Consider the following 27,184-nt stretch of genomic DNA (forward strand, 5'->3'; position numbering starts at 1 on the left):
CACCGGGAACCGCGTCCCGCCCCACGGAGCGGCCCCAAAGCCCCCCCGGGACCCGCGGCCAGGTGTGGGGCAGAGGGCGGCGCTGCCTGGGACTCACCTGGAGGGGGGGGCAGGGGACAAAGGGGGACACTGGGACACGGGGGGGACACGGGGGGACAGCCAGACATGGATGTGGGGGGGACATGGGGGGTCCTGGCGCCTCCCCGTGCAGGACACAGGTGTCGCACGTGCTGTCACCTGCCCCTCGATCGGGGCTGTGGGGACGCGGAGCCCTCGGGCAGGGGACAGAGCCAGCCCGGGGCAGGGACACGTGTGTCCCTCGTGTCCCTCGTGTCCCTCGTGCGAGAGCCCTGGGGCGACACGGAGCCCTCGTGCCAGGCACAGGTGGCACAGGTGGCACAGGTGACACAGGTGACACCCGCGCTGCCACCCGCCCTCCTTAAGGGCCGTGGGGGCACCGAGGAAGGGACGGAGCCACCTCAGCGAGGGACACTTGTCCCGTTTGGGGACACCACGGCCCGTGCCAGGGTCACACGGCCACACACCGAGGGGACAAGGGGCACCTGCCCCCCCTGCTCGCTCCTGGGGGGTCCTGGGGTCCCCCCGGTGTCCCCCACCCACCCTGAGCCCCTCGTGTGTCCCCCTGTGTCCCCCTGAGCCACCCGTGGCTCTCTGTGCCCCCCAAATCCCCTCGTGCCCCCCACTCAAACTGGGCACGGCCGCCACTCTGAGCCCCCCACCCCCAAAACTTCCTGAGCCCCCCAAAATCCCCCAAGCCCCCCTGAGCGCTCCCTGGCCCCCCACTCAAATTTGGCACAGTTGCCCCTCCAAGCTTCCTGAGCCCCCCAAGCCCCTCCTGAGCCCCCCACTCAAACTTGGCACAGCCACCGCCCTGTCCCTTACAGAGACCCCCAAATCTCCCTGAGCCCCCCACTCACACTTGGCACAGCTGCCCCCCAAGTTCCTCTGAGCCCCCCAGTCACACTCAGCACAGACACTCCCCTAAGCCCCCCAACCCCCCCCAAGCCCCCCACTCACTCTTGACACAGCAGCCCCTCGAAGTTCTCCTGAGCCCCCAAACCCCCCGAACCCCCCCGAGCCCTCCAAGACCCCCAACCCCTCCTGGCCCCCCACTCACACTTAGCACAGCCACTCCCCGGAGCCCCCCCAACCCCCCGACCCCCCCGAGCCCCCCGAGCCCCCCACTCACGCTCGGCACAGCCACTCCCCGGAGCCCCCCGAGTCCCCCCGACCCCCCCGAGCCCCCCGAGCCCCCCGAGCCCCCCACTCACGCTCGGCACAGCCGGCCCCCCCGAAGGCCGTCATGCTGCAGTCGCAGGTGAAGCCGTCCCACTGCTGCAGGCAAACGCCCCCGTGGGCACACGAGTCCTCGGCGCACGTCGTGCTGGGGCCTGGGGGGCACCGGGCTCGTGGGGACCCCCCCGGGCTCGTAGGGATCCCCCCCGGGCTCGTGAGGATCCCCCCGCCCCGGCTCCCCCAAACCCGGCCCCGGCCACGGTGGGTGGGGGGGGGCTCTCAGTGGGGTTTTGTGGCCCTAAATCCCCTCCCCCCCACCTTTGTGTGCCCCCCAGTCCCTCAAACCCCCCCTCGGACACCTCCTCATGCCCCCCGAGCCCCGAGCCCCCTGCCCACCCGTGCACCACCCCCCCCCAACCCTTTGGAAAACTCCCAGACACCCCCAAAAAAACTCCCAGACACCCCCAGACCCCTGTGACCCCCCAAATATCTCTGTGTCCCCTAAGCCCCCCCCCTCACATCCCCCACACTCTGCAGCACCCCCCAGACCCACCAGTGCCCCCCAATTCTCACTGTCCCCAGCCTCCCTCAAATCCCCCGTGTCCCAAAGCCCCCAGACCCCTCCCGTCCCCCTCAATTCTCACCATCCCAGCCCCCCCCCACACTCTGCAGCCCCCAGACCCCCCCGGTCCCCCCCAATTCTCACCAATCCAGGCCCCCCCCACTCTACAGCCCCCCCCCCCCCCCCCGGTACCCCCCTATTCTCACCGTCCCAGCCCCCCCACACCCTGCAGACCCCCCCCCCGGGTGCCCCCCCCCCCCCGTTCCTCACCGTCCCAGGCCCTCCTCACGTCCCCCATGTCCCAAAGCCCCCAGACCCCCTCGGTACCCCCCGATTCTCACTGTCCCCAGCCCCCCCTCATATCCCCCACACTCTGCAGCCCCCAGACCCAACCAGTACCCCCCAATTCTCACCATCCCAGCCCCTCTTTCCCATCCCCCACACTCTGCAGCCCCCAGACCCCTCCCGTACCCCCCAATTCTCACATCCCCCATGTCTCAAAGCCCCCAGACCCCCCCGCTGCCCCCCAGTTCTCACCATCCCAGCCCCCCCACACCCTGCAGCCCCCCCCCCGGGTGCCCCCCCCGTTCCTCACCGTCGCAGCCCCCCCTCACATCCCCCATGTCCCAAAGCCCCCAGACCCCTCCCGTGCCCCCCAATTCTCACCGTCCCAGCCCCCCCCCCACCCTGCAGCCCCCCCCCCCCGTTCCTCACCGTCGCAGCCCCTCCTCACGTCCCCCACGCGTCGCAGCGCGTCCCCCAGCAGGTCGGGCAGGCGCCCGTTCAGGTCCAGCGAGGCCAGGCAGCCCCGGAAGCCCCCCCGGGAGGCCACGAGGCGCGGGAGGCGCCCCAGGAGCCCCGGGCTGACCCCCCCGACGTACAGCTCACCTGGGGGGGACACGGGGGGGTCACCTGGGGGACACTGGGGGGGACACTTAAGGGGTGAGGGGACACCCCGCCGTGGGTATCCCACTGGGGTGGCCCCTCCTGTTCACCCCGGGACCATCCCCACACCTCTGCCCTCCCCCAGGTGTCACCCAGGTGTGTCCCCAGGTGATCCCAGGTGTCACCCAGGTGATTCTAGGGGCCCCAAGTGTGTCCCAGTTGTCCCTCAGGTGTCCCCCAGCTGTCCCCATCTGTCCCCCAGGTGTCCCTCAGGTCTCACCCTTGAGCTGCAGCCTGCGGGCGCCCTGCCCATGCTGGGTCAGGGGGTACCCACACACCTGTACCCTCCCCCAGGTGTCCCCCATCTGTCCCCCAGCTATCCCCAGGTGTGTCCCAGCTGTCCCCAGGTGTGTCCCAGCTGTCCCCCAGGTGTCCCCATCTGTCCCCAGGTGTCCCCAGGCTCTCACCCTTGAGCTGCAGCCTGCGGCCGCCCTGCCCGTGCTGGGTCGGGGGGTACCCACACACCTGTACCCTCACCCAGGTGTGTCCTAGCTGTCCCCTGGTGTGTCCCCAGCTGTCCCCATCTGTCCCCCAGGTGTCCCCAGGGTCTCACCCTTGAGCTGCAGCCCACGGCCGCCCTGCCCGTGCTGGGTCAGGGGGTACCCACACACCTGTACCCTCCCCGTGGTGTGTCCCAGCTGTCCCCAGGTGTGTCCCAGGTGTCCCCAGGCTCTCACCCTTGAGCTGCAGCCCGCGGCCGCCCTGCCCGTGCTGGGTCACGGGTCTCCCGTCCACGCGCAGCCCGTGCAGGGCCCCCCCCTCCCGTGCCACGGCCACCTCGTGCCAGCGCCCGTCGTGCAGCGGCTGCTCCGAGTTGCCCTTCATGAGCGAGGGGCCCTCGCCCAGGTCGAACACGTAGTGGATGTACCTGGAAAAGGGGGCGTGGCCTGGTTGGGCGTGGCAAGGCGGGGACTCACCTGGGGAAGGGACAAAGGGACCCCCCCCCCCCCCATACAGGGAGTGTAACTAGGCCGGGGGCGTGGTCAGTGGTGGAGGTGTGGCCACTGTTAGGTGTGGTCGTTATGGGCGTGGCCTGAGCCAGGAGGAGGAGTTTGTGATATGGGGGTGGAGCCTAAGGCTGGGTAGGGGGGGGTCCTTGAGGGCTGAGGGGGTCCCAAGGTCTGAAAAGGTTCAGAAGGTCCCAGGGGGGTTATGGGGTCCCCAGGGCCCCCCTGGTGTCCCCAGGGTTCCCAGGGCATCCGGGAGGTCCCCAAGGTCCCCAGGACCTCCCACATGTCCCAGGTGGTCTCTAACATCCCCTGGAGGTCCCCAAGTTCCCCAGGATGTCCCCAAAGTCCCCAGGACCCCCAGCACATCCCAGGTGGCCTCTGAGCTCCCCAGCTGCTCCCTGAGATCCCCAAGGACCCCACAGGTGTCCCCAAGATCTGGGAAAGATCCCCAGGGTCCCCAGCAGGGCTGTGATGTCCCCAGGGTCTCCAGCAGGCCTGTGATGTCCCCAAGGTCCCTGAGCTCCCCAGCAGGGCTGTGATGTCCCCAAGATCCCCAGCAGGGCTGTGATGTCCCCAAGATCCCCGAGCTCCCCAGCAGGGCTGTGATGTCCCCAGGGTCCCCAGCACGGCCATGGTGTCCCCAAGATCCCCAGCACGGCCATGGTGTCCCCAAGGTCCCCAGCAGGGCCATGGTGTCCCCAAGATCCCCAGGAGGGCCGTGGTGTACCCAAGGTCTCCGAGCTCCCCAGCAGGGCTGTGATGTCCCCAAGGTCCCCAAGCTCCCCAGGAGGGCTGTGGTATCCCCAAGACCCCCAGCAGGGCTGTGATGTCCCCGTGCTCCCCAGCAGAGCCGTGGTGTCCCCAAGATCCCCAGCAGGGCTGTGATGTCCCCGAGCTCCCCAGCATGGCCATGGTGTCCCCAAGATCCCCAGCACAGCCATGGTGTCCCCAAGGTCCTCGAGCTCCCCAGGACGTCCCCCCAGTGTCCCCCTCACCCCTTGACCAGCTCGACCACCAGGAAGTCGGAGCCGCTGCCGCCGTTGAAGAGGATGAGGCCGTCGGGCGCCGTGGTCTTGAACTGGAAGAAGAGGTGGAAGGAGGAGAAGGCCTGGAGCGTGGCCAGCGCCACGTAGGAGCCGCGGCCGCCGAAGGCCACCGGGTCGGCCACGATGGCGCGGCGGCCGAAGCGGGCGTTGAGCTCGCAGGAGCTGATGTCGCCGTCGCGGCACAGGTCCAGGTAGGGCAGCCCGTTGAAGACCAGCCCGCTCAGGTGGCCCAGGAAGTTGGACGGCACCACGGCCAGGAAGCGGCGCTCGGTGACGATGCCGGTCTCGATGTTGTGGAACTCCAGGCGGGTGTGAGAGCCTGACAGCTGTCCTGGGGGGTGTGGGGGACACGGGAGTGGCACCGGGAGCGCCAGGGAGGGCGTGTGCCACCGCGCCGTGGTTTGGCTGTGGTCTCACGGACATCCAGGCTGTGGGGGGTGTCCTCACAGGGCTGGTCACCTCGTCCCTGTGTCCCCATGGACCTTCATCCCTGTCCTATGGACCTTCATCCCCATTGCATGGACCCATGTCCCCATGGACCTTCATCCCTGTCCTATGGACCTTCATCCCTGTCCCACGGACCTTCATCCCTGTCTTAGGGACCTTCATCCCTGTCCTATGGGCCTTCATCCCCATTGCATGGACCCATGTCCCCATGGACCTTCATCCCTGTCCCATGGACCTTCATCCCTGTCCCCACAAACCTTCATCCCTGTCCCATGGACCTTCATCCCTGTCCCCATGGATCCCTGTTCCATGGGCCTTCATCCCTGTCCCCAAGGACCTTCATCCCTGTCCCCATGGACCTTCATCCCTGTCCCATGGACCTTCATCCCTGTCCCCATGGACCCATGTCCCCATGGACCTTCATCCCTGTCCCCACGGGCCTTCATCCCTGTCCTGTGGGCCTTCATCCCTGTCCTATGGACCTTCATCCCTGTCCTGTGGGCCTTCATCCCTGTCCTATGGACCTTCATCCCTGTCCTGTGGGCCTTCATCTCTGTCCCCAGGACCTTCATTCCTATCCCATGGGCCTTCATCCCTGTCCACACAGACCTTCATCCCTGTCCCATGGACCTTCATCCCTGTCCCCATGGACCTTCATCCCTGTCCTCATTGACCCATGTCCCCATGGATCTTCATCCCTATCCCATGGATCTTCATCCCTGTCCCCAAGGACCTTCATCCCTGTCCCCACAAACCTTCATCCCTGTCCCATGGACCTTCATCCCTGTCCTATGGACCTTCATCCCTGTCCTATGGGCCTTCATCTCTGTCCCCAGGACCTTCATTCCTATCCCATGGACCTTCATCCCTATCCCATGGACCTTCATCCCTGTCCCCATGGGCCTGGTCACCACGTCCCCAAGCCCCAATGTCCCCACGGACCTTCATCCCTGTCCCCTGGACCTTCATCCCTGTCCCCATGGACTTGGTCACCTCGTCCCCAAGCCCCAGTGTCCCCACGGACCTTCATCCCTGTCCCATGGACCCATGTCCCCATGGACCTTCATCCCCGTCCCCATGGACCTGGTCACCACGTCCCCAGTGTCCCCATGGACCTTCATCCCGGTCCCACGGAGCTGCAGCCCCACTGACCACGTCCCCACGGAGCTGAGCCCCCCGGTGACCCCCAGAGCCCCAGCCAAGGTCCCTCCGCCCCGTCCCCGCGGTGTCACCTTCGACGGTGACGTTGTCGACGGCGAGCTGGAGGCTGCGCCCGCGCCGGGCCACCCGCACCGAGTGCCACTCGTTGTCATCCAGCCGCTGCCCCGCGAACAGCGTCTCGGGGCCCTTGCCTGGGGGCAGCGGGGACAGCGGTGACACCGGGGACACCGGGGACACCGGGGACACTGGTGACACTGGGGACACCAGGGATACCGGGACACCAGGGACACGGTGACACCGGGGACACCGGGGACACCGGGGACACTGGTGACGCTGGGGACACCAGGGACACCGGGACACCAGGGACACCGGGGAGAGCGGTGACACCGGGGACACCAGGGACACTGGTGACATTGGGGACGCCAGGGATACCGGGACACCAGGGACACGGTGACACCAGGGACAGCGGTGACACCGGGGACACCGGGGACACCGGGACACCAGGGACACCAGGGACACCGGGGACATTGGGGACATAGGGGATACCAGGGACACCAGGGACACCGGGGAGAGCGGTGACACCGGGGACACCGGGGACATTGGGGACACTGGTGACATTAGGGACACTAGGGATACCAGGGATACCAGGGATACCAGGACACCAGGGACACTGGGGACATTAGGGACACCAGGGACACTGGTGACTTTGGGGACACCAGGGATCCCAGGGATACTGGGACACCAGGGACACCGGGGAGAGCGGTGACACCAGTGACACCAGGGACACCGCTGTGCAGGTGACACCACAGCACAGGGAAACACCAGTGACACTGGGGGACACCAGGACACCAGGTGACACCAGTGACACCAGGACACCAGTGACACCAGGGGACACCAGGTGACACCAGTGAGACCAGGGGACAGCATGATACTGGGGACACTGGGCCACCAGTATGGGTGACACTGTAGCAACCAGTGGCACTGGGTGGCACTGGGACACTGTGGTCCTGGGTGGCCCTGGGTGGCCCTGGGTGGCACTGAGTGGCACAGGGACACTGTAGCAGTGGGTGGCACTGGGTGGCACAGGGCACTGGGTGGCCCTGGGTGGCCCTGGGTGGCCCTGGGTGGCCCTGGGTGGCACAGGGACACGGTGGCACTGGGTGACACCAGATATTTACAGCTGGAAGTGCCCAGGAGAGAATCGGGGGGCACGGCCCAGGTGTGACCCCGTGAAGCCACCTGTGCACCCTGAACACACACATGGGGGGGGTCCCAACCTTTTGGGGGGGGGTCAGGAGGGGTTTGGGGGTCCCTGTGGAAGTTTTGGGGTGATCCAGAGGGTCTGGGAATGTCCCCAAGGGTGTCCCCAGGGCTGTCCCCAGGGGGTTTGGGGCGTGTCCCGAGGGGTGTTTGGGGGTGTTCTTGGGGGGGTTTTGGTGACCGGGTGTCCCAGGGGGGTTGGGGGTTTTGGGGGTGTCCCCGGGGTGTCCCGGGGTGTCCCGGGGCGGGGGTGGCACTTACTGGGGTGACAGCCCACGCGGACACAGTCTGGGGAGAGAAGACACGGGTCAGGCCCTTCGCAGCCGCCGCCAGGGGGCGCCCCGGGGACGGGGGGGCGGCCGGGGGGGCGAGGTGCCAGAGAGGGGGAACTGGGGGGACTGGGATTGGACTGGGGGGACTGGGAGGGACTGGGATTGGACTGGGATTGGACTGGGGGGACTGGGGGGACTGGGAGGGACTGGGAATGGGATAGGAGGGACTGGGAAGGACTGTGAATGTATTGGGAATGGAGTGGGAGGGACTGGAAGAGACTGGGAGAGACTGGGAGAGACTGGGCGGGACTGGGAGGGACTGGGAGGGACTGGGCGGGACTGGGGGGGACTGGGAGGGAATGGGAGAGACTGGGAATGGGATGGACTGGGAATGGACTGGGGTTGGATTGGGAGGAACTGGGAAGGACTGGGAGAGACTGGGAGGAACTGGGAATGGGATGGGATGGACTGGGAATGGACTGGGAGGGACTGGGAGGGACTGGGAGGGACTGGGAATGGGATGGGATGGACTGGGAATGGACTGGGGTTGGACTGGGAGCGACTGGGAGAGTCTCGGAGGGACTGGGAATGGACTGGGATTGGACTGGGATTGGACTGGGAGGGACTGGGAATGGACTGGGAGGGACTGGTTTAGGGGGTCTCTGGCACCTCGCGGGGGGGCCCGGCCACCCTGAGGGCCCAGCCCGGGGGGATCCGGGGGGATCCGGGGGGATCCGGGGGGATCCCACCCAGGGCTGGGCCCCCCCTCGTCAACCGCTGCGGGGCGGGGGGGGGCAAACGCCGGGACCCGGGGGGGGGTCCCCAATCCCATGGGGGGGTCCCCAACCCCTTAGGGGGGGATCTCCAACCCCTTGGGGGGTCCCCAATCCCACGGTGGGGGGGGTCCCCACCCCACAGAGGACCTGCAGCCCCACGGGGGTCCCCCCCAATGGAAGGGGCTGCAGGAGGGGTCCCCGACCCTGGGGGGTCCCCAATCCTCTGGGGGGGACCCTCAGCCCCTCGGGGGGTCCCGGCGCTGTGCCCCAAGTGGCAGCGGGGGGGTCACGAAGGCCCCAATCCCGCGGGGGTGGGGGTGGGGTGGGGAGGGAGTTGGGGACACCGAGGTGGCTCTGGTGACCCTCAGGGCCAGTTTGGGGGTCACAGGTGCGATTCTGGGGGTGCCTGGGCACCGTTTTTAGGTCCTGGGCACCTTTGGGGTCCCAGGCACCACCTTTGGGCCCTTTTTGGGCCACAGACAGTTTTGGGGATGTCAAGGGATCCCAAGAATCCTTTTTGGGGTCACAAGAACCAGATTGGGCACCAGTTTGGGGTCCTGAGCATCACTGTGGTGTCCCAGGCACCAATTTGACCATTTTGGGGTTCCCAGACACCATTTTAGGGTCCCAGACACCATTTTAAGATCCCAGACAATATTTTGGGGCCCCAGGCTCAATTTTAGGATCCCAGACACCATTTTGGGGTCCCAGGAACCATTTTGGAGTTCCCAGACATTCTCTGGGGATCCCAGACACCATTTTAAGGTCCCAGACAATACTTTTGGGGTCGCAGCCCCTATTTTGGGGTCCCAGGCCCTCTTTTGGGGTCCCAGCCCCTATTTTAGCTCTCCTGGCATGACCAGACCCAACTCGGGCCCCGTTTTGGGGAGGATTTTTGGGGAGATTTCGGGGAGATCTCGGGGACGTTCCGGGGGGCTCTGCGGGGGTCTCGGGGGGCTCACCCAGGTTGAGGGTGAGCTTCATGCGCCCCCCGTCCAGCTCGAGGCGCAGGGTGTCGGCCGAGTGGCGCGAGGTGGTGGCCAGGACGAGGCCGAAGGCTCGGGGGGACATGAAGCGCAGGGACACGTCCTCGGCCTCCGTCTGCTCGCCCGGCACCTGCACCTTCAGGTACATGCTGCCGTCATAGCTCAGCACCGCCGCCTCTGCGGGGACAGGGACAGCCCCGTCATCCTCGGCACGGCCACCTCCGGTGTCCCCAGGGTGTCCCCAGCGCCCCCCCGGGAGCCCCGCCCCAGGCAGGTGAGCAGGGGACAAGGGACATTGCCACAGGGTGCCACCCCCCGGGACGGGAGGTGTGTGGGGACCCCCATCTCTGGGGGAGCCACCCGTGCAGGGGACACCCGGGTGTCCCAGAGGGGTCTCAGGTGCTCCCAGGTGTCCTTGGGGACATCCTGGCACCTCCTCCCCAGGTGTGACCCCTCCCCTCCCCCCCCAGAGGGGACCCAGAGGGTCCCAATCCCCCCCTCCCCCTCCTCACCTGTCCCACAGCGCCGGCCCAGGTACCCCTCACCCCCCTCTGTCCCACCGTGTCACCTCGGGGTCCCCCCCAGCCCCCTCCCCACCTCCCCCAGGTGCTCAGGAGACGCCACCCCCACTGTCCCCACTGTCCCCACTGTCCCCACTGTCCCCTCACCTGTCCCGCAGCGCTGGCCCAGGTACCCCGCACCCCCTTCAGTCCCGCTGTGTCACCTCAGGGTCCCCTGTCACCCTCAATCCCCCGAAGCCCCCCTCCCCACCTCCCCCAGGTGCTCAGGAGGCGCCACCCCCACTGTCCCCACTGTCCCCACTGTCCCCACGTCCCCTCACCTGTCCTGCAGCGCTGACCCAGGTACCCCACACCCCCCTCAGTCCCGCCGTGTCACCTCAGGGTCCCCTGTCACCCTCCATCCTCCCCCAGCTCCCCCAGGTGCTCAGGAGGTGCCACCCCCACTGTCCCCACTGTCCCCTCACCTGTCCCGCAGCGCTGGCCCAGGTACCCCGCCCCCCCCCTCAGTCCCGCCGTGTCACCTCAGGGTCCCCTGTCACCCTCAATCCCCCGAAGCCCCCCTCCCCCAGCTCCTCCAGGTGCTCAGGGGGTGCCACTCCCCCCGTGCGACCCCACCCCCGCTGTCCCCGCTGTCCCCGCTGTCCCCGCCGTCCCCTCACCTGTCTCGCAGCGCGGCCCCAGGTACCCGGTGCCGCGACAGTCGCACACGAATCGGTTCCAGCCCTCGCGACACGTGCCCCCGTTGCGACACGGAGCGCTGGCGCACAGCCGGGGGGGATCCCTGGCGCAGAGCGGGGCGACCCCCGGCGACCCCCCGGTGGCCAGGAGCGCCCGCACGTCGCGGCTCCGCCCGTCCACGAACAGGTCCCGCACGCAGCCCACGAAGCCGAGGCGCAGCCCCGCGGCCCAGAGCTCGGGGGGCGCGGGGGGGCCCGGCCGGCCCTCGGGGAGCCCCCCCAGGTACAGCTCGGCCCCCACGTCCAGCACGTCCCGGTCCCCGCTGGCCAGGAAGGGCGTGCTGCGGCTGTTCACCGACACCGAGCCTGGGGACGGCGGGAGGGGACGTCAGGGGACAGCGCGGGGACAGCGAGGGGGGAGTGGGGACAGCGGGGGGACAGCGGGGGACAGTGGGGGGACAGCGAGCGGAGACGTCAGGGGACAGCGGGGGACAGCGGGGGACAGCGGGGGATAAGTGGGGGATAGTGGGGGGACAGCGAGCGGGGGCGTCAGGGGACAGCGGGGGACAGCGAGGGGGGAGAGGGGACAGTGGGGGACAGCGGGGGACAGTGGGGGGGAGAGGGGACAGAGAGCGGGGACGTCAGGGGACAGCGGCGGGGGGAGAGGGGACAGTGGGGGGACAGCGGGAGGACAGCGAGGGGGGTGTGGGGACAGTGGGGGACAGCGAGGAGACAGCGGGGGGGAGAGGGGACAGCAGGGGGGACAGCGGGGGGACAGAGGGGGGGTAGAGGGGACAGTGGGGGACAGTGAGGGGGGAGAGGGGACAGCGTGGGACAGAGGGGGGACAGCGAGCGGGGACAGTGGGGGGACAGCGGGGGACAGCGGGGGACAACGGGGGGACAGAGGGGGGACAGCAGTGGGGGGAGAGGGGACAGCGGGGGGACAGCGGGGGACAGCGCGGGGGAGGGGGGACAGCGGGGAGACAGTGGGGGGACAGCGAGTGGGGACGTCAGGGGACAGCGCGTGGGGAGAGGGGACAATGGGGGGGAGAGGGGACAGCGGGGGGACAGCAGGGGGGCAGCAGGGGGGGGAGCGGGGGACAGCGGGGGGACAGAGGGGGGGTAGAGGTGACAGCGGGGGACAGTGAGGGGGGAGAGGGGACAACGGGGGACCCGCACCCCCCCCCACCCACCTTTCCACACCTGTCCCCCCTCCCTGCACACCTTGGCACACCTGCACACCCCTCCCAACACACCTTTTCTCACCCGCACACCCCTCCCTTCATACCTTTGCACACCTGCACACCCTTTGCACACCCACACTCCTCTCCCCACACACCTTGATACACCTGCACACCTGTCCCTTCATACCTTTGCACACCTGCACACCCTTTGCACACCTGCTCCCCCCCTCCTCACATACCTTGGCACACCTGCACACCCTTTCCACACCTGCACACCTCTCCCCTCGCACCTTCACACACCTGCACACCCCTCCCAACACACCTTTTCTCACCCAGGCACCCCTCCCTTCAGACCTTTGCACACCTGCTCCCTCTCCCCACACACCTTTACACATTTGCCCCCCCCTCCCCGCACACCTTGGCACACCTGCACACCCTTTCCATACCTGCACACCTTCTCCGTACCTGCACACCCTTTCCACACCTGCACACCTCTCCCCGCACACCTTTTCTCACCTGCACACCCCTCCCTTCATACCTTTGCACACCCGCCCACCCTTTCCACACCTGCACACCTCTCCCCTCGCACCTTTCCACACCCGCTCCCTCTCCCTGCACACCTTTACACACCTGTCCCCCCCTCCCCGCAAACCTTAGCACACCTGCACACCCTTTGCACACCCGCACACCCTTTGCACACCCGCACACCCCTCCCTTCATACCTTTGCACACCTGCACACCTGCACCCCCTCCCCACCCACCTTTGCACACCCGCCCCCCCCTCCTCGCACACCTGAGCCCCCCCGTGCCCCCCTCACCTTTGCGCCCGTCGCGCTGCACGTCCACGTGGCACCACTCTCCGTCCGTCACCTTGCGGGCGCTGGCGCGGAGCCGCAGCCCGGCCGCGCCCATGCCCAGCAGCAGGTACAGGTGTCCGTCCAGCAGCTCCAGCGCCAGGAAATCGGGGGGCGGCGGCGGCGGCCCCCGGGGAGGGGCGGCCCCGGGGGGGTCGCGGGGGGGTCCCTGCCCGAAGAGCAGGACCCCGTTGGGCTCCGTGGTGCGGAAATCGAAGGAGACGGAGCCGGCGCGGGCGGGGCGCCAGGTGGGCAGCGCCAGGTGGGCCTGGGGGGTGGCGAAGGTGACGGGGTCCAGCGCCGGGGGGGGGGTCGCAGTGGAAGAGCAGCGCCCCGTGCAGCGTCACCCGCGCGTCCCCCTCCTGCGCCAGCCGCGACAGCTCCAGCTTGAAGTCGTTGTTCTTGTAAACCACCTGGGGGGGTGGGGACAGGTGAGGTTGGGGGGGGTTGGGGGTGTCCGGCATCCCCACGGTGCTGCTGTCGTGAGGTGTCACCTGGAACGGCCCTGGGGGCGCACACAGGTGAGTTGGGGACTCGGGGATGTGCTCAGAATGTGACCCACAGCTCCTGGGGACACGCACAGGTGAGTCGGGGGTCCCCAAAATGTGATCCAGAGTCACCAGGGACACGCACAGGTGAGTCGGGGGTCCCCAATATGTCACCCACTGCCCCCAGGGACATGCACAGGTGAGTCGGGGGTCCCCAAAATGTGATCAGAGTCACCAGGGACACGCACAGGTGAGTCAGGCGTCCCCAGAATGTGATCCAGAGTCACCAGGGACACACACAGGTGAGTCGGGGACTCGGGGATGTCCCCAAAATGTGACCCACAGCTCCTGGGGACACGCACAGGTGAGTTGGGGGTCCCCAAAATGTGATCCAGAGTCCCCAGGGACACACACAGGTGAGTTGGGGACTTGTGGATGTCCCCAGAATTTGACCCACAGCTCCTGGGGACACGTACAGGTGAGTTGGGGGTCCCCAGTATGTCAGCCCCACTCCTGGGGACACGCACAGGTGATTCGGGGGTCTCCGAAATGTCACCCATGGCCCCCAGGGACACGCACAGGTGAGTCAGGGGCTCATGAATGTCCCCAAAATGTCACCCACTGCCTCGTGGACAGGGACAGGTGAGTCGGGGGTCCCCAAAATGTGATCCAGAGTCACCAGGGACACGCACAGGTGAATCGGGGGGCTCTTGGATGCCCCCAGAATGTCACCCACTGCCTCATGGACAGGGACAGGTGAGTCGGGGGTCCCCAGCATGTCACCCACGGCCCCTGGGGACATGCACAGGTGAGTCGGGGGCTCATGAATGTCCCCAAAATGTCACCCCAACCCCCATGGACACGCACAGGTGAGTCGGGTGTCCCCAGCATGTCACCCATGGCCCCCAGGGACACACACAGGTGAGTCGGCGGTCCCCAAAATGTGACCCAGAGTCCCCAGGGACACACACAGGTGAGTCGGGGATCCCTAAAATGTCACCCTGAGCCCCCAGGGAACACACACAGGTGAGTCGGGGGGCTCATGGATGCCCCCAGAATGTCACCCCAACCCCCAGGGACACGCACAGGTGAGTCGGGTGTCCCCAGCATGTCACCCACGGCCCCCAGGGACACACACAGGTGAGTCGGGGGTCCCTAAAAGGTGACCCAGAGTTGCCAGGGACACACACAGGTGAGTCGGGGGTCCCCAAAATGTGACCCAGAGTCCCCAGGGACACGCACAGGTGAGTCGGGGGGCTCATGGATGTCCCCAAAATGTCACCCATGGCCCCCCAGGGACACGCACAGGTGAGTTGGGTGTCCCCAACATGTCACCCACAGCCCCCAGGGACACACACAGGTGTCAGCGGTCCCCAAAATGCGATCCAGAGTCCCCGGGGACACACACAGGTGAGTCGGGGGCTCATGAATGTCCCCAAAATGTCACCCACTGCCTCGTGGACAGGGACAGGTGAGTCGGGGGTCCCCAGCATGTCACCCACGGCCCCCAGAGACACACACAGGTGAGTCGGGGGTCCCTAAAATGTGATCCAGAGTCACCAGGGACACACACAGGTGAGTCGGGGGTCCCTAAAATGTGATCCAGAGTCACCAGGGACACACACAGGTGAGTCGGGGGCTCATGAATGTCCCCAAAATGTCACCCACTGCCTCATGGACAGGGACAGGTGAGTCGGGGGTCCCTAAAATGTGACCCAGAGTCCCCAGGGACGCACACAGGTGAGTTGGGGGTCCCCAAAATGTCACCCAGAGCCCCCAGGGACACACACAGGTGAGTCGGGGGCTCATGAATGTCCCCAAAATGTCACCCACTGCCTCATGGACAGGGACAGGTGAGTCGGGGGTCCCTAAAATGTGACCCAGAGTCCCCAGGGACACGCACAGGTGAGTCGGGGGGCTCATGGATGCCCCCAGAATGTCACCCACTGCCTCATGGACAGGGACAGGTGAGTCGGGGGTCCCCAGCATGTCACCCACGGCCCCTGGGTACACACACAGGTGAGTCGGGGGGCTCATGAATGTCCCCAAAATGTCACCCACGGCCCCCAGGGACACGCACAGGTGAGTCGGTGGTCCCCAAAATGTGACCCAGAGTCCCCGGGGACACACGCAGGTGAGTCGGGGGCTCATGAATGTCCCCAAAATGTCACCCACTGCCTCGTGGACAGGGACAGGTGAGTCGGGTGTCCTCAGCATGTCACCCATGGCCCCCAGGGACACGCACAGGTGAGTCAGGGACCCCTCCACCTTTCCCCAACTCCCCAGACAGCCGCCCCCCTGCCCAGGTGAGGGTGGGGGGCGTTCCCCAGCCCCCAGACTCACGTCCTTGAGGCAGCCCATGAAGTTGTTGCTGACGGGGGACCCCGGCAGGTCGGCGGTGTTGGGGGACCCCCCCACGTAGAAGAAGTCGTCGGAGCCCAGCATGGTGAAATCCTCCTGCGTGTAGCCCGTGGTGGTCAGGATGCCGTCCACCGAGATGGTCACCTGGGCGGGAGAGCGGCCGCGCTCAGCCGGGACCCCCCCCCGGCCGGGGCACCCCAAAACTGGGGGGGAGGGACGGGGAGGGGGGGGGGACACGGGGGATAAAGGGGGGACAAAGGGGGATGGAGGGGGGGAGGGGTGGGGGGTGATGGAGGGGGAGGATGGTGAGGGGTGGGGGGGGTTGGGGTCGCCTGGGGGGTGATATGAGGTTGGGGGGGGTCGTAAGGGGTGGGAAGGGGGGTGAAGCCCCCCCATAGCTCGAGGTGAGACCCCCAAGGTGAGGAAGGGGGGGTGATGAGGGGGGAGAGGGGGTGACATGGGGGGGGGACACAGGGGGTGACGAGGAGGGGGAAGGGGTGACATGGGGGGGGGACACGGGGGTGACGAGGAGGGGGATAGGGGTGACACGGGGGAGGGGGGAGGGGGGGTTAGTAACGAGTTTTGGGGGGTCCCGGGGCAGAAGAAAGCTCAGACACAAACGCGGTCGTTAGTGGGGGGCAGCGCGCGGGGGGGAGGGGCGTGCACAGGTGTGCCAGGGGCGTGCACAGGTGTGCAAGCACGTGCAAAGAGAGGGTGGGGGGGGGGGCGTGCAGGGCGGGGGGCGTGCAGGAGGGCGGGGGGACCCTGAGGGGATGGGGGCAGCCCCGCGGCCGTTTGTACACGTTTGCACACCTGCACACACCTGCACACACACCTGTATACACCTGTACACACCTGTACACACCTGCACACACACCTGTACACACCTGAACACACCTACACACACCTGGTGTGACCCTTACACACCTGTGCTCACCTGCGCACACCTGTACATGCACCTGGCCACACCCACACCTGCCCACGCACCCGCACACACCTGCACACACCTGTTCACACCTGCACACACCTGCTCACACACCTGCACACACCTGTGCACACCTGTACATGCACCTGGCCACACCCACACCTGCCCACGCACCTGCACACACCTGCACACACCTGCACACACCTGCACACACCTGCTCACACACCTGCACACACCTGTGCACACCTGTACATGCACCTGGCCACACACACACCTGCACACACACCTGCACACACCTGTACACGCACCTGGCCACACCCACACCTGCCCACGCACCTGCACACACCTGCACACACCTGTTCACACCTGTGCACACCTGTACACACACCTGGCCACACCCACACCTGCCCACGCACCTCTCACGCCCCCCCAGCCCCTCCCCCCGCGGCGGGGGCAGCCCCGGTGCCCCCCTGGGTGGGTTGGGGGAGGGGAGGCTGAGGAGGGGTCGGGGGGTGGGGTCTTGGGTGGGGGAGGGGTCAGTGTTAGTCAGGCCGTGCAGGGGGCGTGGCCGGGCACGTGCGGGGGGCGGGGCGCAGGCAGCGGGGCCCGCCCCCAGCCCGTGTGGGAGGGGCTTTTGGAGGGGGGGGAGGGGCGGCCCCGCTGCCTGCGCGGGGTGGGGGGAGGGGGCGGGGCGGCGGGGATGGGGGAGGGGCGGCAGCTTGTCCTGAAAACGCCGTTTCCATCCTCGATTTGGGGAGGGGGCAACATCCTCCCCCCCTCCCAAAAAAAAAATTCACCCACCCCCCCCTTTTTAAATCCTGACACCCCCTGGGGCGGGGTTTGGGGTGAAAGCGGCTGGTTTTGGCAAAAATGGGGAAAAATCGAAAGGAATCGCCCCAAAATGGGGAGGGGGGGTGGGGTCCCACATCCCCTCGGTGAGTGACAGGTGGATTTTGGGGGGAACCCCAAATTTTGGGGTGGTTTTGGGGCTTGTGGAGCCGTGCTTGGCCACGAGGGAGAGGATGGGAGCAAATTGTCCGAAATCCTGGGAATTCACCCCAAAATGAAGCGTTTGGGGGTCTCCATCCTGCCCCCGACCCACGCCGGGTTTTTGGGGGGAATTTATGGAGAATCTGAGCCTTGGCTGTTTCGGGGGCTGGGATTGGTATCAAATTGCTCCAAATCCCAAAAAATCACCCCAAAAATTGGGTCTGGGACTCCATAAAAGTTTTTTGGGGAAAAGGAGCCACCCCGGGCTGGGTTTTGGGGTGAAACCAGCTGGTTTGGGGACCAGGGAGCTGCAGCTATGCCCTGGATGGTGTGCAGGGGAAAAAAAATTGTCCAAAATTTCCAAAATTCATCTCAAAATGGGGGAGTGGGAACCCACATCGTCCCCCTGGGGAAAATCGGCAACTTCTGAGCCCGGCCTGACCTTTTTGGGTGGAAATCGGTCGGTTTTGGCATTGGGGAGCTGCAGGTGTTGGGTTTATCCAAGCACCCAAAAATTCCCTGATTCACACCAAAAACGGGTGGGGGACCCCACCTTGTCCCCACGGAGAAAACCACACCCTCAAAAAGGAATTTTTTTGAGGGAAAATCAGCTAATTTTGGCACGGGGGAGGTGATGCTCCGCCGCAAGATGGCGGACGGGTGAAAATCGCCCTAAATCCCTCAAATTCACCCCAAAACAGCGAGAGTTGAACCCTCTTGAGAAAAAACATCACCCTCCTGACCCCAGATAAGGATTTTTTTGAGGAGGGGGGTGGAAAAAACCAGCTCATTTTGGCACGAGGGAGCCGCAAGGTGAAAATTGCCCAAAACCGCTAAAACTCACCCCAAAACCGGGGCGGCTGTTGGGTTCTGCCCCCATCGAGCACCACCCGCCCCCTGAGGAAGGATTTGGGAGGAAGAGGAGGGTGGGATGGGGTGGGGGGAGGGGGGGTAGAACCAGCTCTCGTTTATTTTGCCACGATGGGGGTGGGGTGGGGTTGGCAGCCGAAGCTCGGCCTGCAGAGATGGCGGATGATGAAAATTATAATTTTTTTTTGGTTTTTTGCCCCAAAATCCCCCGGATCGGCCCCAAAAGGTCGGGAGTGGGGCCACGGCGAAGCCAAGGAGTAACAATAGAGTGATAACTACCAGGTAATGCAGTTTGTTTACCATAGCGTGTCCGATCCCTGCGTGCTGGCGGCGAGAGAAGGACAAAACACAAACGTGACGTTTGGGGGGCGCTTGGAGGGGGGGTCGGGGGGTTTTTTTTTTGGGGTGTTTTGGGGTTGTTTTTTGTTAAAGGGAAGGGGGCCCCCCCAGGATTAGTGGGGGGCGGGAGGTTAGTGGGGGGGGGCCCCGAGGGGGTGGGGGGAGGGGGGAAGCGTGTTAGTGGCACGCGCACACACAGGGGGGAGGGGCGTGGCACGAGGAGGGGGGGTGGGGGTGGGGGAGGGGCGTGGCCCACCTTGGAGTGGGGGAGAGGGGGAGAGAAGCAGAGAGTTGTCAGAAAAATGGGGGGGGGGAAGAACCCCCAAACTCCACCCTGTGGGGGTTGGGCGGAGACCCCCTCCCCCAGTGGTGCGTCCAGTGCTCCCAGTTTGGGAGGGTCCACGGAACCAGTGCTCCCAGTTGGGGAGAGAGAGAGATCCTGCGGTCGGTGCTGCCGGCGGGGTGGTTGAGCAGCAAGTCCAGTGCTCCCAGTGCTCCCAGTTGGGGAGCTGGCCAAGGTACTGGTGCTCCCAGTTGGGTGGTTGATAAAGACCACCCAGTGCTCCCAGTTGGGGACAGAACCAAGGCTCCCAGTGCTCCCAGTTGGGGAGCTGGCCAAGGTACTGGTGCTCCCAGTTGGGTGGTTGATAAAGACCACCCAGTGCTCCCAGTGCTCCCAGTTGGGTGGTTGATAAAGACCACCCAGTGCTCCCAGTTGGGGGGCTGGCCAAGGTACTGGTTCTCCCAGTTGGGTGGTTGATAAAGACCACCCAGTGCTCCCAGTGCTCCCAGTTGGGTGGTTGATAAAGACCACCCAGTGCTCCCAGTGCTCCCAGTTGGGAGGCTGGCCAAGGTACTGGTTCTCCCAGTTGGGTGGTTGATAAAGACCACCCAGTGCTCCCAGTGCTCCCAGTTGGGAGGCTGGCCAAGGTACTGGTGCTCCCAGTTGGGTGGTAGATAAAGACCACCCAGTGCTCCCAGTGCTCCCAGTTGGGGGGCTGGCCAAGGTACTGGTTCTCCCAGTTGGGTGGTTGATAAAGACCACCCAGTGCTCCCAGTGCTCCCAGTTGGGGGGCTGGCCAAGGTACTGGTGCTCCCAGTTGGGTGGTTGATAAAGACCACCCAGTGCTCCCAGTGCTCCCAGCTGGGTGGTTGGCCAATGTGTCCATCACCCCCAGTTGGGTGGTTGAGCAGGTACACCCAGTGCTCCCAGTGCTCCCAGTTGGGGACAGGATCGAGGCTCCCAGTGCTCCCAGTTGGGGAGCAGATTGAGGAACCGATTGCTCCCAGTATGCCCAGTTGTCTAGTTTAACCAAGCACCCAGCGCTCCCAGTTGGGGAGCTGGCCAAGGTACTGGTGCTCCCAGTTGGGTGGTTGATCAGGACACCCAGTGCTCCCAGTGCTCCCAACTGGGGAGCTGGCCAAGGTACTGGTGCTCCCAGTTGGGTGGTTGATAAAGACCACCCAGTGCTCCCAGTGCTCCCAGTGCTCCCAGTTGGGGAGCTGATCAGGGTAACTGGATTTCCTGGTCGGGTGGTTGGCCAAGACAACCAGTGCTCCCAGTTGGGCGGTTGACCAAGATGCCCATCGCTCCCAGTGCTCCCAGTTGAGGAGCTCAGTAAAATGCTCGGTGGTGCCAGTTGGGGTGGTTGGCCAGGAGTCCCATCCCAGTGCTCCCAGTTGGGGAGCTGATTAAACCAACCGTTGCTCCCAGTGCTCCCAGTTGGGGAGCTGACCAAGGCTTCCAGTGCTCCCAGTTGGGGAAACTGGCCAGGACAACCCTTTGGGTGGCTGCCCAGTGCTCCCAGTTGGGGAGCTGACCAACACAACCATCATTCCCAGTTGGGGAGCTGATTAAACCAACCAGTGCTCCCAGTGCTCCCAGTTGGGGAGTTGACCAAGCCAACCATTGCTCCCAGTGCTCCCAGTTGGGGAGTTGACCCAGCCAACCATTGCTCCCAGTGCTCCCACTGCTCTCAGTTGGGGAACTGCCCAAGGCTCCCAGTTGGGGAGCTGCCCAAGACACCCATTGTTCCCATTGCTCCCAGTTGGGGACCTCCCCAAGCCACCCATCACTCCCAGTGCTCCCAGCTGGGGAGCTGATCAAACCAACCATCGCTCCCAGTGCTCCCAGTTGGGGCCTGCCTAAGAATCCTAGTGCTCCCAGTTGGGGAGCTGACCAAGGCTCCCAGTGCTTCCAGTTGGGGAGCTGACCAAGGCTCCCAGTGCTCCCAGTTGGGGAGCTGACCACACCACCCATCTCTCCCAGTGCTTCCAGTTGAGGAGCTGACCACACCACCCATCTCTCCCAGTGCTCCCAGTTGGGGAGCTGACCAAGGCTCCCAGTGCTCCCAGTTGGGGAGCTGACCACGCCACCCATCACTCCCAGTGCTCCCAGTTGGGGACCTCCCCAAGCCACCCATCATTCCCAGTACTCCCAATTGGGGAGCTGACCAAGGCTCCCAGTCCTCCCAGTTGGGGAGCTGACCACACCACCCACCTCTCCCAGTGCTCCCAGTTGGGGAGCTGACCACCCCACCCCCCTCTCCCAGTACTCCCAGTTGAAGAGCTCCCCGAACCGACCCCTCAAGCAGCCCCCCCTCCCTCCCCACCCCCCGTCCCCGCCCCCTCCCCGCCGTACCTGCCGCAGGTTGCGCGTGACGCGCACGTGGTGCCAGCCGCCGTCGTGGAACTTGCCGTTGACGGGCTCCACCAGCGCCTCGAAGGCGCCGGCGCCCAGGTTGATGACGAGCCAGACGGCGCCGGCCTTGAGCGACAGGTTGAGGAAGTCGGCGGCGCGGCCGGTGTGCAGCAGGAGCCCGTGGCGCTGCCGCGTGCGGAACGCCAGCGCCAGCTCGTCCGCGCTGCTCTGCACCGGCGACCGCGACACGTCGTAGCAGAAGAACTCGCTGCCCCGGAAGGTGGCCACGTACTCGGCGCGGCCTGGCGGCGGGGACAGCGGGGACGCGGTGTGGGGATGTTGGACGGGGAGGTTGGTGAGGGGGGTGGGGCGTGGGGAGGGGGGTGGGTGGGGGTGGGAGCGGGGGGTGGGGGGTTGTGATGAGGAGGTGACATGGGGACGTTGTGATGGGGACGTTGTGATGGGGACATGGTCAAGAGGATGTTGTGATGGGGACATTGTCATGGGGATATCATCATGGTGAGGTCGTGATGGGGACATTGTCATGGGGACGTTGTCAAGGGGACATTGTGATAGGGACATAGTGAAGAGGATGTTGTGATGGGGACATTGTGATGGGGACATTGTCATCGGGAGGTTGTGATGGAGACGTGATGGGGACACGGTCAAGAGGATGTTGTGATGGGGACACTGTGATGGGGACATTCTCATGGGGAGGTTGTGATGGAGACGTTGTGATGGGGACACGGTCAAGAGGATGTTGTGATGGGGACATTGCGATGGGGACATTGTCATCGGGAGGTTGTGATGGAGACGTTGTGATGGGGACATTGTGATAGGGACATTGTGGTAGGGACATGGTCAAGAGGATGTTGTGATGGGGACGTTGTGATAGGGACATTGTGTTGGGAACGTTATCATGGCGACATTGCGATGGGGATGTTTTGATGGGGACATTGTCATGAGGACACTGTGATGGGGACATTATCATGGGGACATTGTCAGGGGGACATTGTGATAGGGACATTGTGATAGGGACATTGTGATAGGGACATGGTCAAGAGGATGTTGTGATGGGGACATTGTGATGGGGACATTGTGATTGGGACGTTGTGATGGGGACATTGTGATGGTGACATTGTCAAGGGGACATTGTGATAGGGACATGGCGAAGAGGATGTTGTGATGGGGACATTACCATGGGGACACTGTGATGGGGACGTTATCATGGGGACGTTGTCATGGTGATGTTGTGATGGGGACGTTGTCATGGGGACATTACCATGGGGACATTACCATGGAGACACTGTCACAGGGATGCTGTCATGGGGATGTTGTGATGGGGGTCCCAGGTGTGCCCAGGTGTGGGGTTTGGGGGTTCCTAGGAGGTTCTGGGGTGTGCCCAGGTGTGGGGTTTGGGGGTTCCTGGGAGGTTCTGGGAGGTCCCAGGTGTGCCCAGGTGTGAGGTTTGGACATTCCTGGGAGGTTCTGGGGGTCCCAGGTGTGTCCAGGTGTGGGGTTTGGGGGTCCCAGGTGTGTCCAGGTGTGGGGTTTGGGGGTCCCAGGTGTGTCCAGGTGTGGGGTTTGGGGGTCCCAGGTGTGCCCAGGTGGGGGGGTCCCGCTGACCCTCACTGACCTTTCGCTGCTTGCTGGATCTCACCGGCGCCGCGGCCGGGCCCCCCCTCGGCGACCTCAGCGGGCCCTGGGGGAGGGGCGCGTCAGGGCGGGGCCAGGTGTGCCCAGGTGTGCCCAGGTGTGTCCCCTGAGCGGGAGGCACTCTCACCCTGCCCTCCCCTCCCTGCCTTGGTGCCAGGGGACCCTCGGTCCTTGCGCAAGGACCCATCCCCCACCCCGTGCAGGGACCCCCTGGCCCCTCCCCCATTCGAGTGGGGGGCGAAGGACCCCCAGGCCCCTCCTCCTGTGGGGGGAGGGGTCCGGACCCCTCCCCCCGGCCCTCGTGCAAGGGGTCACAGCCCCCCCCCACCCCCCCCTTGCACGAGGGGCCGCCCCCTCCCCCCCTCACCCCCCCCCCGTCCCCGTGCGAGGCGGCCGCCCCTCCCCCCGTGTCGCACGAGCCACAGACATGATGGGGGAGGGGATGGGGGGAGGGGGGGGGTGGGGGAGGGGCGAGGATGATGAGGGTGATGAGGGTGGGGGTGGGGCCCGAGGGCGCGTCTTTACCTTGGCCGGTGACTCGCAGGTGGGCGGGACCTGGGGGGAGGGGAGGGGGGGTGGGGGAGGGGCGTGGGAAAGGTGGGGGAAGGGCGGGAGAACGAAAACAAAAGTGGCGGGAAAAGGGAAAAGTTTTGGGGGGAAAAACGGGAAAGTGGTAAAACTCGGGGTGAGGGGGAGGGAAACGGGGCAAAGTGGAGGGAAAAGGGAAAATTGGGGGAGAAAATAAAAATAATGACAGGAAATGGAAGGGAGGGAAATGAGAGAAAGGGGGGAAATGGGGAAAAAAAGGCAAAAATAGAAAAAAAGGAAGAAAGGAAAAGGAAGGAAAGGAGGGAAAGGGATGAAAGCGGGGAAAGGGAGGAAAAAGAGGAAAAAAGTGAAAAGGGTCAAAGCAAGGGAAAGGAGGAAATTGATAAAAAGGGGAAGTCAGCAGCACAAGGGAAAAGAGAAAAGGGGGGAAAAAAAGGGGGGAAAAGTGGGGGAAATTCAAATAATTCTAAAAGGGAAAATTATCGAAGAGGGAAAATAAAAAAGACCAACAAAGGGAAGGGGGAAAATGAAGGCGAAAAAAAGAACTCTGATATAAAGGGGGAAATATTCAAATTTATTGAAAGAGGGAAAATAATTTTAAAAGGAAAAATAATTACATAAGGAGATAATGATAAAAAGGAGAAAGATATTAATTAACAGTGGAGAAGGATAAGAAAATGAAAACGAATGAAACTGGAAAATAACTTTAGAAGGGAAAATACCTTAAAGAGTAGGAAATCCATAAAAAGGGGAAAAGAATCAAAATAAAGGGAAAATCACGAGAAAAGGAAAAATAATAAAAGAAGAACTATTCATAAAAAAGGGAAAATAATCGAAAAAAAAGAAAAACAATGAAAAAGCCAAAATAACGGGAAATGTAAAAGAAAAAAGGGGGGAAAAAAAGGAAATTGTAAAGGAAAAGCGGCAAAATGGGAAAAATAGGGGGAAATGGGAATGAAAGAGAAATTAATTTAAAAATATAAACATAAAATAAAAATCAGAATTAAAAAAATTAAAAATTAACCAAAAAACCCAAAATGACCGAAAGGCCCGAGCGGCCCCGGGGGGGTGGTGGGGGGGAGGGGCCCCGGGTGGGGGAGGGGCCCCGTCACAACTTAAACCTCCTTTAACTTGTGACGGCATCGGGCGATGCCGGGGGGGAGGGGAGGGGCGGGGGGCGGGGACAAGCGCGGGGGGGGCGGGGCCACGCGGGGAGCGCCGCCCCTGCCCTTCCCCCCCCCGCCGCCTTCCCGCGGGTTTTTCCCCTTTTTCCGAGGTTTTTCGGGGAAAAGCCGGGGGTGGGGGAGGGGATGAGACACGGGGGGGCGGGGCCGCCCCTGGCGCGGGGACCCTCCCCCCACCCCGGGACCCTCGTGCGGGGCACGTGGGGGGCAAGCCCCGCCCCTCGAGCTGGCCACGCCCCCTCCAATAAACCACTCTGCGCCTCTTCCGTGCCCTCGTGCAAGCCCCGCCCCTTGGGACTGGGCTCAGCCAATCCACGGCAGCCTCATCGCTCCCTCCTCCCATTGGCTGCCGGCGCCGCTGTAATTTGCATATCTCCGCCCCCACCCATCACGCACGCTTCATTGGCTCGGCCGTGCCAGTTTCATTTGCATATCGCCATCCTATTGGGCCCCCAAGGAGTGATGTCATGGCTGGGGAGCTGCAGGGTGCCGCCCCTCGCTTGGCTCCGCCCCCTGCTCGAGCGTCACGGGAGCCACGTGCTCTACACGAGCGCCAAGCTCCGCCCCTCGATAAATTTTTTCATAAACCACGCCCTCTTACGCATAGGACACGCCCCCTCCGAATCATTTCCCGCGGGATTTGCGCCCCTGGAGCCGCGCACGCCCCTTGCACAACACCTGAGGCAGGCCCCGCCCAGCCCAGGTGTGACACGGGGGATTTCCATGGCCACGCCCCCAAATCCCCCCCCCCCCAGAATCCCCTCCCCCAGAATCCCCTCCCCCACTCACCTTCCACCGCGGTTCTTCCTCTGGGGGTCCCGGAGGGGCAGCAGGGGGGGGAGGGGGCAGAGCAATTAGTGCCCAGCACCCCCCAGGGGTGTCCCCAACCCCCTCCCCCACCCTGCCCATGTGACCCCCACCCCCGTGACCTCGGGTTGACCTTGTGGGCGGGGCACAATTTGCGGGGGGGGGGAGGGGTTTGCACGCCTTGAGGGGGGATTTACACACCCTGGGCACGCCCCACATCCTTCAAGGTGCCCCATAGCACCCCCAACACCCTATAGGGCACCCCATGGCACCCTATAGGGCACCTCAAAGGGACCCAGCACCCTATAGGGCACCCCACAGGAGCCCAGCACCCTATAGGGCACCCCATGGCACCCTATAGGGCACCTCAAAGGGACCCAGAACGCTATAGGGCACCTCAGAGGGATCCAACACCCTATAGGCACCCCATAGCACCCCAACACCCTATAGGGCACCTCATAGCACCCTATAGGGCACCTCAAAGGGACCCAGCACCCTATAGGGCACCTCAAAGGGACCGAGCACCCTATAGGGCAACCTCATAGCACCCTATAGGGCACCTCAAAGGGACCCAGCACCCTATAGGGCACCCCACAGGAGCCCAGCACCCTATAGGGCACCCCATAGCACCCTATAGGGCACCCCATTGCACTCCTGTACCCTATACAGCACCCCATAGGTACTCAGCACCCCATAGGGCACCCTGTAGGGACCCTGCACCCTATAGGGCACCCTATAGGCCCCCCACACCCCATAGGGCACCCCACAGCACCCCAGGGCCCTGCCAGTCCCCCTCCAGCCCCCCCCCCCCCCGTTGCTGTCCCCCCTCAAGGACGTGGCGGGAGCATCCGGCAGTGCCGTGACAACCGTCGCCAGGGAGACAGGCCCGGGCGTCTCCATGGCAACGGGTACCAGCCCCGGCGGCGCCATGGCAACCGGCCCTGGCAACGCGCCCGGAGGATGCTGTCGCCACGGTGACACCGGTGGTTGTCCCCGGGTCCCGTGTGCGATGGCACGGGGGCGGGATGGCAGGAGAGACCCCCGGGGCCACGCCCGGCTGGCACTGTCACCGTCACCGTCACCGTGGGGACACCCAGCCCACGGCAGGGCGTGCCAGGGGGTGGGGACAGGCAGGGACACCAGGGCGCGTGGGGACACCGAGATGGGTAAACATCGGGGGTGACATCACGGGTGGGGGTCCCCAAACTTCCCTGTCACCCGCAGCAGGGTCACCCGTGTCACACGAGGACACACGAGGGCACAGGGATGTGCAAAATGGGGGGGGGGGGAGGACGCTGAGGGCGTGAGGATGGGGGGACACCAAGGGGGGTAAGAGGACATGGAGGGACGTGAGGACAGGGGGACACCGGGGGGGACAAGAGGACATGAGGGACATGGGGGGGGTCACGTGTGGATGTGCAGCATCACAAGGGTGAGGACAGACAGGAGGACACGAGAAATGGCAGGAGGACACGG

General features: G+C 64.7%; 1 protein-coding gene across 1 annotated transcript in view; it reads right to left on the bottom strand.

The window, feature by feature from the left end:
- Positions 1-22,058, bottom strand: part of LOC311164517 (neurexin-2-like) — a gene marked incomplete at both ends in the record, with an annotated part of 201,582 nt that extends 179,524 nt beyond the window's left edge. Inside the window, 13 exon segments of the mRNA XM_084224007.1 lie at positions 1,293-1,412; positions 2,534-2,707; positions 3,442-3,632; positions 4,710-5,091; positions 6,440-6,559; positions 7,890-7,916; positions 9,639-9,839; positions 10,843-11,226; positions 12,863-13,208; positions 13,210-13,311; positions 15,730-15,891; positions 18,812-18,856; positions 21,513-22,058. Coding sequence (XP_084080133.1) covers positions 1,293-1,412; positions 2,534-2,707; positions 3,442-3,632; positions 4,710-5,091; positions 6,440-6,559; positions 7,890-7,916; positions 9,639-9,839; positions 10,843-11,226; positions 12,863-13,208; positions 13,210-13,311; positions 15,730-15,891; positions 18,812-18,856; positions 21,513-22,058 — 2,800 coding nt within the window.
- Positions 22,059-27,184: the final 5,126 nt, after the last annotated feature.

This window comes from Fringilla coelebs (genome assembly GCF_963513975.1).
Source record: "Fringilla coelebs genome assembly, chromosome: 33".
Lineage (NCBI taxonomy): Eukaryota > Metazoa > Chordata > Aves > Passeriformes > Fringillidae > Fringilla > Fringilla coelebs.